The sequence below is a fragment of the Apaloderma vittatum genome, unplaced genomic scaffold (genome assembly GCF_000703405.1).
Source record: "Apaloderma vittatum isolate BGI_N311 unplaced genomic scaffold, ASM70340v1 scaffold956, whole genome shotgun sequence".
Taxonomy (NCBI): domain Eukaryota; kingdom Metazoa; phylum Chordata; class Aves; order Trogoniformes; family Trogonidae; genus Apaloderma; species Apaloderma vittatum.
This window is the reverse complement of record NW_009720998.1, coordinates 68,952-85,179: the sequence shown is the minus strand read 5'-3', so window position 1 is coordinate 85,179 and position 16,228 is coordinate 68,952. Positions and strand designations below refer to the sequence as shown.

The 16,228-nt window shown below is 43.9% G+C and overlaps 1 protein-coding gene across 1 annotated transcript in view; it reads right to left on the bottom strand.

Annotated features, from left to right (window-relative positions):
* Positions 1–14,281: 14,281 nt before the first annotated feature.
* The window catches only part of COLQ (collagen-like tail subunit (single strand of homotrimer) of asymmetric acetylcholinesterase), a 50,894-nt gene continuing 48,947 nt past the window's right edge, over positions 14,282–16,228 (bottom strand). Inside the window, exon 18 of the mRNA XM_009871181.1 lies at positions 14,282–14,351. Within this exon, the coding sequence (XP_009869483.1) occupies positions 14,282–14,351 (70 nt within the window). The remainder of the gene's footprint in view (positions 14,352–16,228) is intronic.

Sequence of the window (16,228 nt, the reverse complement as noted above, 5' to 3'; positions counted from 1 at the left end):
GATTAATTGGGCCATTAGTTTCAGCAGTTCCTAACTTCTACCAGTCTTCTTTCTCTTAACAAATGGAGAGTGGTCCACATTGCATATCCTCTAATCTTGGCATGGCATCTTGCCTCAGAGCAGGCTTTCTTGTCGTGCTCTTCTGGGTAAAGTTGGTCTTTCAGAACTCTGAAATTGGAGCTTGAGAATGTTCTTAGGAGAGTGTGGCTTTGAGAGACCCCTGTGTGATTGTTATTAAAGAGGGGACTGGTAAAGAAGTAGCTGAGCAAGATCTCCCTGCCTTCAAAACTTGTGCTTTACCATGCACTGCTCTTGCAGGGCATTGAGCACTTCTAAGATTTATGAATGCTGTCTTTCCAGTCAAACCACCACTGAGCAAGAAACCCACGCAGCATGTTGCAAAGCTGAACTCTCAGTTGTACCTCTAAGGATGTGATAGAGTAGGTGACTTGAGCAGAAGCAAATACACTGCTGGATGATTCACTTCTTTCTTTTCCTGTGATGGCAGTTTGGCAAGCAAAGATTGCTTTTTATTTTAAAGATATGAGAAGGTCTCTATTTTCTGTTTGATTTGTTTGGTTTGTTGATTGGTTAGGGTTGTTTTGGGGGTTTTTTTATGTTGTTTTTTTTTCCTAAAGGCTGACATTTGTGAATAACTGACCTGCATACTGATAGAGGTCCGTGTGACTCTCAGATAACAGCACCCTTGCTCTGTATGCTTTACATGAACTGCTTTGTTTTCTTAAAATGCACTAGTCCAATGTTTTGCATCCCTTTCCTTTAGAAATGCTTTTGGCTGTTTCCTTCAACGTCTAACAGTTTTGTGTATTCTCAGGGATTTTACTTAGCCATGGCAAAATAAGAGTAATCACAGCCTCACGCTAGGGGAATGAGGCTGCTCTTTGTGAAATTAGTGTAGCTCAGCATAGAACTCTGATACAGCGTATGACACTGACGGTGTCTGTCCAGTGCACATCCCTGCTGAGACATGGTAAATCCCAAAGCGATCTGGAACAAGTGCTATCTAGTACTGAATAATGGTAGTCAGCACATTTGGATAGAGATCCTACACACATCTTTGTAATGTAGTGCCATTGGCATTAGAGCAGAGCTCCCAAATAATTTCAGTCGAGTTCTGCTTAGCAATGGGAGGCTTTTATTTATTTTATTTATTTTGTTGTTATTTTTTTAAAAAGCAAACTATGTTCTGGAGCCCCCTCTGCTATTTTAAGACACCATACTCAGTTGCATATTGAAGTTCTTTGACGTTGCAATTGTACAGTATGAACTGGATACTTAAGTGCTTTAGTGTAAATTTAAGGAGTCATTGGAACATCCCATCTTGACACTGTTGTAACATGGGTCTCCCTTTAACAGATGCACTTAAAGTTAAGGGCCATATACCTTCACTTAACAAGCTTTTTGTAAAGCAGCATCAGGCTCTAGGTTACTGCTGTTTGCTTCAAAAAATGTATTTCACAGTTTGAAAAGTGTCCCTGCGTTGGTTGGACATGTAAAAAGTATGCCCAAAATGTGCTGTGGTTGTCTGCAGCGGGCTTTGGCACGAGGGTGTGGACCATTGCAGAAAACAGAGATTTTCCTTATGCTGGACCTTCTAACCCTTTCTTTTCATGATCACTTCAGCTTTTGTGAAAACTTTAGGGAGCTTTCAACTGCCTTTCAGAGACCAGAAAGATCATAACCATGTTCCTACCTGGCTTATCTTTCCCTTTCCTTTCCTCTCCTCCCGTTGTCATCTGCTTTGCTACCGGAGCTGTTGCTCAAGTCAAAGCGTCTCTCCATAGGAGAACAAAGCAGGAAGTTTTGTAAGTGATACAAATGTAAACTTGGAAAATCAGACCTGAATTCTTTGGCAGGAAACCAAACATACAGTCAGATGAAGAATGTGCTGCTTTCCTCTGAAGTTTCTCCCTGGTTTGATGTATTTTGCCAGGAAAACTCCACCACTTTGAGCTTTTATTTCACTGCTAAAATTTAAATTGAGGTGCTTCAGACTTGGCAGTTCTACCTCTTAAGAATGAAAGCACAGGGACTTTGGTTTTGATTTGGTTGTTTCTTTTTAATTCACTTATTTCTCTTCTTGCCTCCTTAGTACAGATAATGAAACAAAAAGAATAAGGGAGTGAGGAAGTGGGAATAACTGAACTCGTATTTCTTTGCTACCTTCTGTAGCCCCTTGGTGAATGAACCATGCAAATTACTGCATGCTCTGGGCAATATAAAATCACCCTTATGCAGAAAGGGAGTCTTATAGCTCACTTACTGGCTCTGAGCAAGCCCAGACAGTACCTGATCCTGCTCACAGTTCGCACAAGGATTTAAGCACGTGCTTTGAAGTTAGAATATAGCCATATGCTTCACTTAAACACAGATGCATCCTCCCGCTGGCATGCAGTTCTTCAAAATATGATCTTTGACTACCATTTTTAATATCTCTTTCCTGATATAGGATATGCTCCAGATGTGCTAGGGGTGGATAGATTTATTTATTTATTTATTAATATATGAAACTCCCTTTTTTCATGTCCTGATCTCTGCTTAACACTAAGAATATTAACTTTATTTTGCATTGCAGCTTCCAGGGGGTCCAAAACTTGTTAATTCCTGTATTTAAAGCCATCTTGAAAGTTCGAGGTTTATGTCTACTTGAAACTAAACAACTAAATTGCATTCCAGAATATGGTGACTAAACTGAAAGCCAAAGCAGCTTGCTTTTGTGGTTTCCTATTTTCTTTTTTCAAGCCAATTTTGGGCATACCTTTTATTAGTGTCAAGCTGAGCTTACTGCAAGCCTTACTTATACACATTAAATAGATTACCTGCATACTGAAATGCATTTAAAGATGAAGAGAAGGTATATTGCCTCACATTTTAAATTTACTTAATCCTAAGGGCTCATTCTTGCCCCCAAAATCACCTCTTCCAGTGTAAGCATTGCACAAATTGTGCTGTCATAGGCAGTTTCCAGTCCGCATTGTCTCTCAAATCATACAGTGTCTGTCTGTTCTTTTGGAGCATTGTTAAGACCTTTGTCAGACTTTTATATTATTTCATTATAATAAACCTATTTTAAGTAAGCATGTTTTAAAATCGTGCTTTCTCCCTGCATGGATTTTTGTTTCTTTTATTACAGTAGAGGGCCTAAAGTGCTCTTCAGGACAGCATCTGTTCTAGGTACTGTGTGAACAGTCAAACACCAGTGTGTTTCTGGTTCACAGAAACTACCTATATGTATCTTTGTGTGAAGAATGTTAACACACGTGGAGCCTGTTTCGATGACGAGAATAAAAGCTGTATCTGGCAATGGTTGTGGGTCCTTGGCCAGTGTAAAGCAAAGGCTGCAGTTACAAAAGCCAGCCAGGCAGGGTGTGAGCAATGTGCATTTTAAAATTGCACATACTGTTTGTCCTCGTGCACCTCGGTGATGGATGAATAGTTTGGAAGGCCTTCTAGGGCAGAGATCACACCCCTCTTTTGCCACTGCAGGCTTTTGTTCATCTCTCCTTCCTGATGAAACGAGTGGGTTATCAGTCCTGAGGTGTAAAACACCGCCTGGGCCCTGTTCTGCAGGCACATGCGAGTAATTTGCCAGGGGTGTGAGCCGTTGCTCCAGCCATGGTCCAGATTGCTTTGGTGGCTCTCCAAAGCTGTGCTGTTACCTGTCGTGATTAGACAGGACTGCCGCTGCCGTGGAGTCGGTGTTTTGCGGTGTTGGTATGGATACCGTCTTGGGCTGTACTGCATGAGGGTAGCTCCTCACACCAGAACCAAGAGGATGAACGCAGAGACAGATGCTGAAAGGGGTAAAGGGTCTATCGAAACTTCACTCGCGTGCAGTGTTATAATGAACTGTTTCCTCTTCTCCTTTGAAGTCACAAGGTGCTGTTCTAGCAGAAAGATGAGGTGTGTCAGCTTTCCATCCAGGCACGCAGGAAACACGTTGAACAAATGTGTTCTTCACTAGAGAAGTGGTACCTTGCTGTAGCCATGCAGGCAGCTTCTTTCCATTGCACTTTTGGACTGGAGGAAGAGGGATGTGATGCCTCGCAGCGTCCACAGACCTGCCCTGTAACTTCCAGTGTTTTGGCAAAACCCACAAGCTGTTGCCTTGAAGCAGAGGTTCTAACCAAGAGCTGCCATGTTGACTTGCCAATTCGCACCTCGGTGTTTTGTTTCACACCTGAAATGTGTCCACAAGCAAAGGAGAGCAGCACGTGGTGGCTGTGGCAAGGAGGTCTGTGGCTGTGCAGAGGGCCTGTTGCGCTGCTGTGAGTGATCAGTCACCACTGTAAAATGCTCCTCTTTCCTAAATAGCCAAATGCAGCCCAGCACAGATGTGTTCCAAAAGAAATCCCATACACAAAAAGATACCTCCCTGGTAAGTGTCTCCTCACTGCACCTTCCGCTGGTTGTAAAAAGCAAATCTGTTGCCATGACAGAATCCCAGATGAACTGCGGAAAGAGCCACCAGCTAAAGCTTTGACAGAGTTTATGATGTGTGTTAGTAAAGGCCATAGGCTGTGATAAGGGCTGCTAAATTCCTGTCCCCACAGGAATCTGGATCCATGGTTCAAAATAAAAAAATTATGTGCTGAATGTGTAGGGTTTATAGGAACACACCAGTGCTGCTGTTAAAATGGGAAGCTCAAAGAGGACACGTTAAAGATTCAACCATGACCAAAATACCCATTAATATTTTTTTTCTTAGGGTTTTCCTATATGGAAAAAGACTGTTTTCTGCATTTAAGGGGGAAAGGCAGTGGAAGTTCACAGCGTCAAAGTAACCGGGCAGACTGCAACCTTTACTGGGTGGGTTTCTTTTTAGCCCAGCTGGAAACCCGGCTACGCTGGGTACAGTGTGGGGCTAACATACAGTTTTACTGCTGTATAGCAAATATAAAGCTACTGAAATGCAGAATATGGGACTGTAGTTCAGTGCTACAGTCTGGACAGAGCACAGGTTTTGAACATCACTTAAATATGTTTATGCAAAGCTGCTCAGTGAATCTGAGCCACGATGAGACAAGTTTTCTTTATTTTTTGGGGAGTAGCAGAGTAAGCGTCAAACAAGTGCTAGGACTGAAAAGGAAGTGCAGGAGGTGTTGCAAAATGCCAGACACTTCCAGACATTGGGTCAGCCAAGCTAAGTGTCTGTCCAGCTGGAAGATATTGTCCAAGACATTGGTATGTATTTTTTCTTAATATTTCAGTACATTGACCTGAATATATTTCTTAATTAACAGATATTTATTCCTTTTCTTCCATGTCTAAGATTTTAGATTTGTTTCTTTTGTGTTATCTTTAAAAAACACCTCAGCCTTAGAAATTTTTCAGCTTCTATTCCCTGTCCTGTGAGAGGATGGTTCCCAGAGAAGCTGCAGTGATGGCAGCGCAGGCTCAACTTCCAGCTTTGGGGATTAGAGAAAAAGCCCTTTCCAGGTTCTATTGTGTTCTTACATTCCCTTAACCTTCACCTTTTACTAGCCCATATAACTTTGCTGGTGTTCTAGCTTGGAAGGTCTAGTAAAATTTCTCCAGGATCTTTTGCTGTTTACCCACTGCTTTAGCAAAGCGTTGCCGTTAGTTCAGGATTTTCTCCTGCAGCAGGAGGAGCTGAAACTGGTGATACCCATGTCCTTCCAGATCTGTCAGTAAAGGAGTTGCTGAGATGCCACTTCCCTGTCAGGGCCCCCAACAAGTCCTGGTGCCAACCAGCAGCATTTGGCCGCTTTCTATGTACACCCTTCACTGCTTTCAGCAAGATGCTCTGATGTGTGGCCTGTGCAAGGCCCTGCAGTGATGCCAAAGAGGGAACAGGTCACCGTTTTCTCAAAATCAAACAGATCTGAGACTTCAAAATGCATTTTGCATCAATTTGTCTTCATACCGGCGCTCCTGCTCCAGCTATGGCTTTCCGCCAAAATAATTTCCAATCGATTTAGCATCTGTTTCCAGTGTTGGTATTGCCAGCTCATCTGTAGTCTTCAGAGACCAGACGTGTCTCACATAGTTTCCTATAGGTCATAGTTTTCCACTTGCTTTCTTGCTCAGCAGCTGGTCCTGAGCCTCCTCTCTGCCGGCGCGGGGAAGCCGTGTGCTGTGCAGCCTGCGCAGCCCTTGCTCCGTTGCCACCACTTGCCATTCTCCCTGGTAGGACGTTTCAGCTGTGGTCTCAGGGATTCGATGCCCACTAAGCCTGAGCGGCAACCAGCTTTCTCCAAGCCAAAAGGGGAAGCTTTGCCCCATGGCCAGGGCACGGCTGTGAAACCTGTGCTCCTCTCCAGCGCTGTGAGCAGCTCCGAGAGCTTTCTTGTCAAAACTGCTCCTCTATGGTGGGAGACACTCGTCAAGAGCAAGAGGTGTGCTCTCCCACACAGAGCTTCGTCCTGCTGCCCCTGGCCCTTATGTTGAGGCACTTTTAAGGGTTCATATTGTCTATTCTTTAATTTACAGCACACTGTTGGTGTATAAATAGTCACTACTCCTTTTACCCACCTCATGCTTCATCAGTCACCTCAGGTAGGCTGCTCTCCCTGGGGGCTCAAACCACCCTCTGAGTGGAAGCTGGGGAAAACCCTGGATTATTTTAAGGAACGTGGACATGTTTCTTGTCAGCTAGCCCAAAAGTTTCTTCATGTGCCATTTTGTTTTCTAACACTGGGCCTTTACTCGTGTGGAGAGTTCATACGTCCTTCTGAAATAGACTATCTTCTGTCGAAGCTCTTCTCTTTTTACTAAAGTAATGAAATATTAATTTACATTTTCTTAGCCTATATTATTGGGAAATCAAGTAATTTCTCATTCTGGACAGCCTGTGAGCGTGTTCTCAGCACAGGGAGAGGATTTATCTGCCCCCATTCATATTTTTTTCCCCCCAGACAATCTCAAAAGGAGTTTTGCTTTAAGCTACTAGAAGAGTAAAGCTTTTGAATATAGACACTTAGAAACATACGTGAGCAGAATATTCCTGCAAGCATGGAACTTTTCAGAAAAACCCTATTTGATATTACCTTTTATTAAAAAAGAAAGAAACAAGGAGATAACCAGCCCTCTGCTGAGGAAGCGCAACTGGGTCTGTATGGCTGAGGTATCTAGCTGTACACCACAAAACCCAAACCACTGGCACAACCATTGCAAGGACATGTCTGCAAGTAAAAGAAAATCCTCAAAGCACGCTTCATAATCCACAGTAAAGTGGGCTGTTTGTAATCAGAAAGAACAAATCACCTCCCGGTGCTTTCTGCAGGAAAGTAATTCAGCGCCACTGCTGGGCGTGCTGCCACTGTGCCCTTCCAGAGACATGTGAAGAACAATCTGCCTTACGGGGCTTCTCTCATGGGCTACAAAGTTTTATGAAGCCAAGAAGAGATGTGAAAAACTGTCTTGGTGTATTGCCCTAAATAAATGTTAGGCAGAGCTGATTGTTTCTGTAAATCAGACCTGTCAAGTGTATGTCCCTCAGCCTCAGTGACAGCCTTCAGTTGATCCATAGGTGGTGTGGGCAAGGAGGGGAATGCATTCCTTCCACTCCAAACACAATGCAGTGCTTTGGCCATTGATGCATTAGGAATTAAGAAGTCTTCCATCATCACCTGCAGACACCCTTACCAAATGGACTATTTCAGGCAAAGAGAGAAAGCCAAGCCAGCTGCATCGCCTGTGGTTGTCGCACTTCAGAAACCCACGACTGAGACATCGCTGATGGCCTTTTGTGTGCTTTTACCAACGACCTTTTGGGTGGTTTTGCATTTTGAGGGAAGCTTTGCCTCTCTACCCTGCAGCTAGAGTCACAGCAGTCCTCAGGGCTGCAAAATACAGCATGAGTTTCCCCTTCCTCATGGCTCATTTAACAGATAACTGCTGAATGAAGGAGGAATACTCAGTTATTTGTATGTCCGTAGGACTTGGTTCTTCCTTGCCTGTATCCAGTACAAGCTCTTTTAGTTGGACCTATTTGCCCCAAGAACCAGTCACAGTAGTTCAGTCCTCCCTGCCATGTGGCATCTTCAGACCGGTGTAACAGCTCATTCTCAGACAGCTTAAAGCAGAATCTGCTGACCCCAGGCAGCAACAGGTACAGCTCCCCGGCTTTATTTAGAAGCTGTAATCCTGCGGCATTTCACACCAGATGTTGTCTTGTTCAAAAAGTTCTGGCACAGAGCAAGCCTCTCTGCCCTTCACTGCATCCATTAAACCCAGCGAGATTACCAGCTTTACCCTGCTGGTCCATCACTGCTGCTTTGGGGTTACTGCTGGGTTTGAAAATTTAATTACTGGTCAAATTACAGTGAAACAATAACTGTCACCATTGGATAGTTTATGGTATTTTATCTAAATGCACTGGAATATCATGGCTTAAATCTAGCTTTTAATTGTACGTTATGACCAGCCTCCCTGTGGTATTTTGGGCCATAATATACACGTTTCTGCAGGATGCTTTGGGACAGTTAAGTTGCCTGAACTATTCTTCATTTCTTACCTGTAATCGGTCATCTGTCTGGACATGCTCCTGTGTGGTCTGCTTCAGGTGATCCCGCTCTAGCAGGGGGGATTGGACTAAATGATCTTCAGAGGTCCCTTCCAACACCTACCATTCTGTGATTCTGTGATCCTCCCATTTAAATCTGGTAATACTTCAAAACCTTATCAGTCCTGAATATGATCTTGCTTGGCACATCTGGACCTCAGAGCTGTAGCCACAGGTAGGTAAGATCACGAACCCAATGGAAATGTATAAAAGAAATTATATTGCTATGAAGTGTCAGAGTTTCCAGGTTCCCTTATATGTTTGTCCATCGAATAACTTCTAAGAAGAAAACATGGCTGATGGAAAGGAGAAGGGCAGGGAGTAACAGGAGCTCTTCTCTCCCGAACAAAACCTCAGTGGTGATTCAGTGGGAAATGCCCTTGGGTGCCTCTTCCTCTTGGGAGGGTGATGATGGATAACGATCAACTCCCCCTGCTCACCCAAAGCAGGGGTTGCTGAGGACCCGTACACATCTCTCCAGGATGAATCCTGAAACCTTCCTCCTTTGCCTGGCACAAGGGTCAGACACACACATCTGCCACGGGTTTGAATTTAACACCGATGTCAGTTTGTTCACTTATTAAACAGTGACACTTTAGACTGTCTGAGGGAGGGTCATCAGTTGCCGAGTTTCTAAATATACTGAGTGCGCTGCTGTGTGAAGAGGTTAATGTTACCTCCTCTTCCTCCTGGCTGATTTATCGTGCTGTTATCTCAGATTCCTGCTCTGTCAAGCCTGTGCGTTTGTGTTGTCTCACGCCAGCCAGGCAGGCTCCCAATGCTGAGAGAGTGCTTTGTCCTTCCCTTCGTCCTGCAGGAGATGCCACCGGTAACGCTGTCCCTGGGGACAGATGACTTCTTCTGAAGATCAGGAGATTCTCTGATGCACGTGTGACACAAGGCCCCTTCCCACCCTGAGCACGACAGCCAGGGAGGCTCCGATTCCCTGCAGTGCCCGCAGCACGGCTCGGCTTTGCTAAGGGAGGCCTTGGTGGGTCCAGGTCCATGACCCTCCTTCCCCCTCCTTTCCCAAAGCAAATGCTGAGCAGCACCCCGTGCAGGGAGGGCTGCTTGTTCACTAGTGGGTGAGAAGACTCCAGCAAAATACAGCTCTTTAAAGCCTGTTCTCTCTCACTGGAAAAAGATTGTGCATCCAATCTGGACCCTTCCATTAGATGCACAGGAAACTCTCAGAGGGATTTAAAAGCCCTAAAATGCCAGGGCTGTAACTCAGTGCTCTTTAAGCACCAAGATTTTGTTGGGGGCAGAGAGAGGGAAGTAGCCACTAATTTGATTTCCAGCAGGCATACACTGCTCTAATATAATTTGGCCTGGCTACCCTTTCGAATACAGCCTTTCCTTGACTGAACTGATTCAGGGCCGTCCTCCTAAATGCCCAGTAATTACCGATGCAATGAAAGCATATGTCCCGGCTTTGCTCTGGCCTCTTCAGACCTGGGGTGACACCAGCCTTCAGCACAGAGGACCCCAGTTTGCAGCACAGAGCACATTGCTGGGCACGTTACTGCCTGCATTAATGCAGTGGGGTTTTTTTCACAGACCATATTCAATGAAGACAAAAAAATGGCTCGTTTGCTTAGGCTTTATTCCTTGCCTGCGTGATACACTAGAGTTCACACTGAAAAATCACAGCACAGCACTAGTTTACTTTTCTTGGGTTTGTTCTGGTCTTTTTTTAATACATGCTCTGATTGTTTGTGGCAGCAGAGTGCCAGAGCTATTGAGTTGTCCCCAAAAGCAGCTAACCAGGGACTTACTAGTGTTATTACTCCTGAACAGCTGCTACTCAAGGACAGTGCCTGTTCTAGGAGACTCCCAGTTTAAGGATAACCACCAGTCCTCTCTCATCCAAATCAGTGGGATTTAAATGGGAAATGCACCATGTAACTTTCAGAGACATTGAGGTTAGCTTCTCTAAGAAACTATCCTTTAAGAAAGTAAGAACTGTGGCCCAGGGGCTTTGCTGGGATGTTTGTGGGGCTGCGACATGTACATACTAGAAAAGGGATGGTGCGAGAGGCTGAAAAAGAGGCTGACAAAACCCGGTCACTGCAGAGCATTGAAGGCATTGCAGGTTTTGGAAGGGCTATAAAGGATATGAGCTTTGGTGCCATTAAAGGAATCTATAAGAACAAAGAAAGGAGGAAATGAGCTGCATGGCCAGATTTGTGGGCCAAGACAGGGTCGACAGCTACAATTTTGAATGATCTGAAGAGAGACATGATGTAGGCATTTGGGAAGCCAGAGAGGTGAGTGTCACAGAAGCTGAGCTTTTAGAAAGGACAGGCAGAAAATATACTGCCCCAAAGACTCGTTCATTCTCTGGCTGTCAGCACACTTCCCTGTCACCTGCAGGCAGACAGCACTGCCCTTCTCTGGGATGCCCCATTACACGCAAAAGCCTGAGGAGGACAGACTTGTTGGCTGCTGCTGTGGCAAGGCAGGAGCCTCTTCCCAAAGCCAGGGTCCTGGCTGCTGGGAGTGACCAAAGCCTGGGTGCCAGCATCACCTTTTCCATCACCCATCAGCACCTGACATCATGGTTTTCTGGTTTGCAGCCATCAGCTCAGCCTCTGGTAGGATTTATAAACCGGTACATTACAAGGTAGCAGGAGGAGACAATCTCCCAAACAACAGCCCAAAGCCTTGTTAAACATAAACTGTCTGACCCCAATTACAACCAGAAGTCAGTGTGGTTGTTCTGCAGGTGATGTCTTGCACTGGTCAGTTTGGGGCTTAGGCAGCAGCAGTACCAGGCACGGGGATGCGCGGTCGTGCTCCCGGGCTGTGCCCCCGCAGAGCCGGGTCCTCCCTGGCAGGGAAAGGCAGCGGGCATAGGAAGGGAGGCACTGGTGTTTTTTTCCCTCTCCCCAGCATCTTAAACTGGGTAATTATATTTAAAAACGGTGTTGTTAAATCCAAAATGAAGTAGTGAAAGTAAGGACATAGCAGAACTAAGGTAGCATGGTTTATTGGCATGGGCTGCTAATACACGCAGTAGGTAGCTACATATATTTAATTAAGTGCAAGCTGGTTGTTTATTATACATTTAATACAGTGCATGGTGTAACATCATATTGGTTTTATATTTGTCTGGAATTGCATACTAATAATTAGAAAACTCTTCCACAAGCATTTCCTGCTACCAAAGGCCAAGAAATAGAAACACTCTAATTAACTTTGAACCAGTCTTGGCACAATGTATTAAGAAACTTAGAGGAGGGAGGATGATTCACAAGAGACCAGGCACCATCCAGCTGAAGAACCCTCCACTAATGATAAAGCAGGTATATCAGAAATAAGAAGGAAGGATTTCTTTTGCAGCCTTTAAAATTGTATATACTTAACACGTTCCAAGATGTCTTTCTTTTTTTCTTGGGTCACACATTGCTTGCTTTCTGTTACAATGATGAATTGTCCGTGTTACATTAGTAAAATCCATTTTAAATCCATGCTTTGCAAATGTTTTCTGACCAGACTGATATGTCCCTTCCTGAAGATGTGCAACACAGTACAATTTCACACACATGATCACATCCCCTGTTTGTGTTTCCTACCCTCCCTCCACTTAGCTTTGCAACTTCAACAACCTTTAGAGGTAGGAGCTTTTAATAATGATGCAACTTAAAACAGAAAGTGGAAGGCCACTGGGATTACCGAATTTCTCAAAGACTTCAGGCTGTTGGGAAGTAGAGACGAACTCCTTAGAGAAGGTGAGGTGTTCAGATGAAGTGTCTCCAAGCCCAGGACGGTAACAGCAGGCAGATGTTGCCAGAGGTTCATCTGAAGGGTTGGCCGGCAGGAGGGTGCGTGTCCTTGGGAGCGTCCCGCTGGGATACGCACTCCCACATGGTGTGACACTGCTGGAACCTGCTGCTTGCACAAACACAGGACATTAAAAGGCAGCTATGCTCATGCCCAGATTTCCAGAGCTTATGGCAAGTTCCTCACCTCAGTTATTCCTTGATCTTTTATTAAGACCTCTGTTTAAAAAAAAATTAAAAAAAAAAAGTAACAGGATGAAAAATGTTGAACAATTGAACTGAGCTACAACTGCCAGTGGCTTGGCTTCATACTTCACAGCAACTGAAATAGCCCAGGTAGGCGATAGCCACAAAGAGTATGCTAATTTATTTTTTTTAACTGGTGATTTCCCCTATCACTTTGGACATGCAGAGTTAAAGTCTTCTATGCAGGTAGCAAAAGTTGTATGTGTTTCTTGGCTGCTTCAATGCGTAATCGTTCTAACACAACATCCACTTTTATTTAGCCTTTACTGAGGGGCCAGTGGAAGTGCAGCTGTTGCTGCTATCACTGGCACAGACAACTCACATGTTTCAGTCACGTACAGCATTTATCGTGAAGCAGAAAAAAAGTAGCTTTTATGAAAACAACACCTTGATTTGAGGCTTTTAGTCCTGAATTCTGCACATCTTTTGTTTCGTTTCCTTCTGTTGCAGACTCTTTTTTGCATATCAGTTACAGTGCCTCCCACGCAACAATTTTCTCTTTAATGCTTGCTAATAAATAAGTATATCATTACCCTGACTTCTATCAGAGCTAATGTAGTTGAACAAACTTTCTGAAAAATAAATGTACATGTATATTACACAGCACAAATGAGCATCCATAACCACCCTACTCCAAGGTCTGATTTACACCAATACAAAAGTGAGAATGTACCCCAGGGGGTACCCCAGACACCATGGTGGAAACAGTAAGAGGGAGAGAGGGTGAGAGGGGACAAGGTATAACCAGTAGTTGAATGATAATGGTTGGGTGGACACGGAGATGAAAAGACCTTTCAGTGTAGCAGTCAGAGTGGAGGCAGTGTGTACATGGTCACGCTGTGTTTTCAGGCAGGTTACCTGCCTCTTTGGGGTCATGCAGAGCTCAGCCAGCTAAACAGTATTCCTGCTTTACCTTCCTTTCTTGTCTGATTTTTTCCTAGGAGAAAGCTCCTTATCTATTTCACAGTTTATTTGTCCAATTTGACCTTTGTGGTCTGCAGTTTCAGCCTCCTGTGACTGCTTGTATTTCTGTCCATGCACAGAGACACGCACAGACAAACATCTTAGCCTGAAGGTGAAGTTAACCAGCTTTTTCAGCTGATTTGCTGATCTTGAAAGCGCTTACTGAAGTGCCTCTGCTCCTCTGACCCACGAAGATGTATAGTTAACCGTAATGTCGCTGAAGTCATCACTTGTACGGATACAACACTTAAAATGTTCACATTGTAATAAACAAGAAATTCTCTATAAACACCGCATCCAAGCTTCGTGTTTATGCTTGAGAAGGTTTAAAGACAAAAACCCTGAAGAGCTTACATTTAGGTTTAACAGTGCTAAGTCGAGGTAATTGTTACACGATATTCCTGGTTGGTGAAAGTCAGTTTCCAGTAGCTTAACGTTGCATTTGCGATGGAGAGCAAGGTGCCATCCACAGCCACGTGAAAGTCTTACTGGCAAACACGGTTTGACATTTCTCTATTAAGACAGGATGCAGTGGTCCTATTTTTACCCAATCTGACTTAGTTTGGAAAAAAAAAGAAGAGAAAAACATCTAAAAATGGCCATCAGCAGCATGACGTCTCTTTGTTTCTTTTCACACAGAAGTGGGTGTTGGTTGTTTTGTGCCAGTCCCTCCTGGATAGATGATAGCAGAGCACCTAGCACCCTGCTACAGGGGGGGTGCTACCCATCTCCTCTCCCTTCATGTGAAGTATCGACACTGTGTAGAGTCAATGTAGCAGTAAGAAGTGCATCGCAGTTTTCCGTAAGACCTGAAAAAAAAGGAAAGCATTTCAAAGTATGCTGTAGTTCATTCACATTGCATGGTTTCTGGATGCAACTCTCCGTAGGAGTGAAAAACATCAGAAAATGTCACATGCACCAACACGTGGGAAACAAAATAAGAGGGGAATTTCCATCAGTGTCCCACTGCGCTCCCCCTTGTCAACAAAAAAAGAGCCCAGAAGAAACTATGAATGAAGACTTAACTTTCAATAATGTTAATTAAAAAAAGATCCCTGTCAGCGGTGGAACTTGAGCATTACGCAGGGGTGGGTGCAGGATGCCTTGGTGCTCACCCACGGGAAATGTGTAATGAAATATCTGAGGCTCTGATTTAAGCGTTTGCAAGTTACTTCCAATAGCTCCAGTGGGCATGACTAAGCCTGTCCCCTAACTTATTTTTCACGTACTTGAAATAACGATAGCAGCATGTGCCCAACTTTGAATAAAGTAAATCGAAGAGTCCTTGCAAAATAAGGGAAAACAGTTATTTTTGTCTTTCTACTGACTTAAACTGAACTGCAGTGACTCTACCTACTGAAGAAATGATGATGTTAATAAAATAAGCATTTTGATGAGGTTTTATCACTAGTATGTATATATGTAAGTGAATAACCCATCCCTCAGATAATTCACAAGCTGTGGATTAAGCAATCATTAAGGAAGTCCTTAAAACCATGTCCTTGAGTAACCCACATTCTCAGAAAACCAACATAAAATCTGAAGTGAATGTCTGTGAAATATGAGGAGGATTTGGATGCTAGAAAGAGTAGAAAATGGGAAAATCAGTTGCAGCAGAGCCCTTGGAGAGAAGGGTGCTTTGAGATGAAACTCCCCTAGGTGTGCCATGCTCAAACTTCCCCCGGTGTGCCATGCTCAACGTACTTATCCTAATTTACTCATGATTCACAGCTTTAGCAAATCATCTGCAGGCTGCATGCACACACAAAAAAAGGAATCTCAGTTGCTCTTCACAACTTGGTTATACATGGAATGTGAAATGTATAGAAAATTCTCAGATTTTGGTGGTGCTAGTATTGGCACCAAACTTCAGACTCTTGAAAGGTATGGTTTTCCCTGTAGAAAACAGCTCCACACTGCCTGAAGACAAGATCTCTGTAAAAAGTCTCAGGTTGTCATGTTTGCTGGTCTCAAGTGTAGTTATCTCTTACACTAGGAGTGCTCAGACAATTGCAGTGGAGGGATTAGCACAGCACTTGATTTACAAACACATCCCGTGGTTTCTTATTCCTGTCAATTAGCACATTATTCTCCCATGAATGATGAGGGCTCTGTGCATAATTTCATTTGCAAATTAAACGTTTCCTGTTAGCCAGTAACAATACCTGACAGTTAAATAGAGGTGCTGCTGTTAGAGGCAAAACACTGACCGGAGGAAGCTGCTTAAGCAGAGGCAGAGAAGGCAAGTCAACAATAAGCAGATGTTTTAAATGAAGGACATTTCCAAGCAGAAGCTTGACTTTGCATCTGCTGTTGAGTGAATTTCCTGGTCTTTGGAAAAGCTGATAGATGTCCTGTTGACTCAGAAACAAAGATACCCCTAGAGTACCTGCTAACGATAAGGGCACAGGAGGTTGGCTGGACGTTATGGTTGTGGTTTGGGTAGTTTTTTTCTTCCTTCAGCATGGTCATTGCTTTCTCATGGTCTTTCCTATTTTAATACAATTATAATGTCACCAAATGAGGAAATCTTTGCAAGAGATGGCCAAATATGGCTGTGTGACCTTTCTTCATTCTGTACAGTACAAGGCACATGCTTATTCCTGAGCCCTTAGAGCCAACAATGTGCAGAAATAATCTCTTTCTCCCCTACTACCTGTAGTGGCCCTAGCTGAACAAGGTTTAA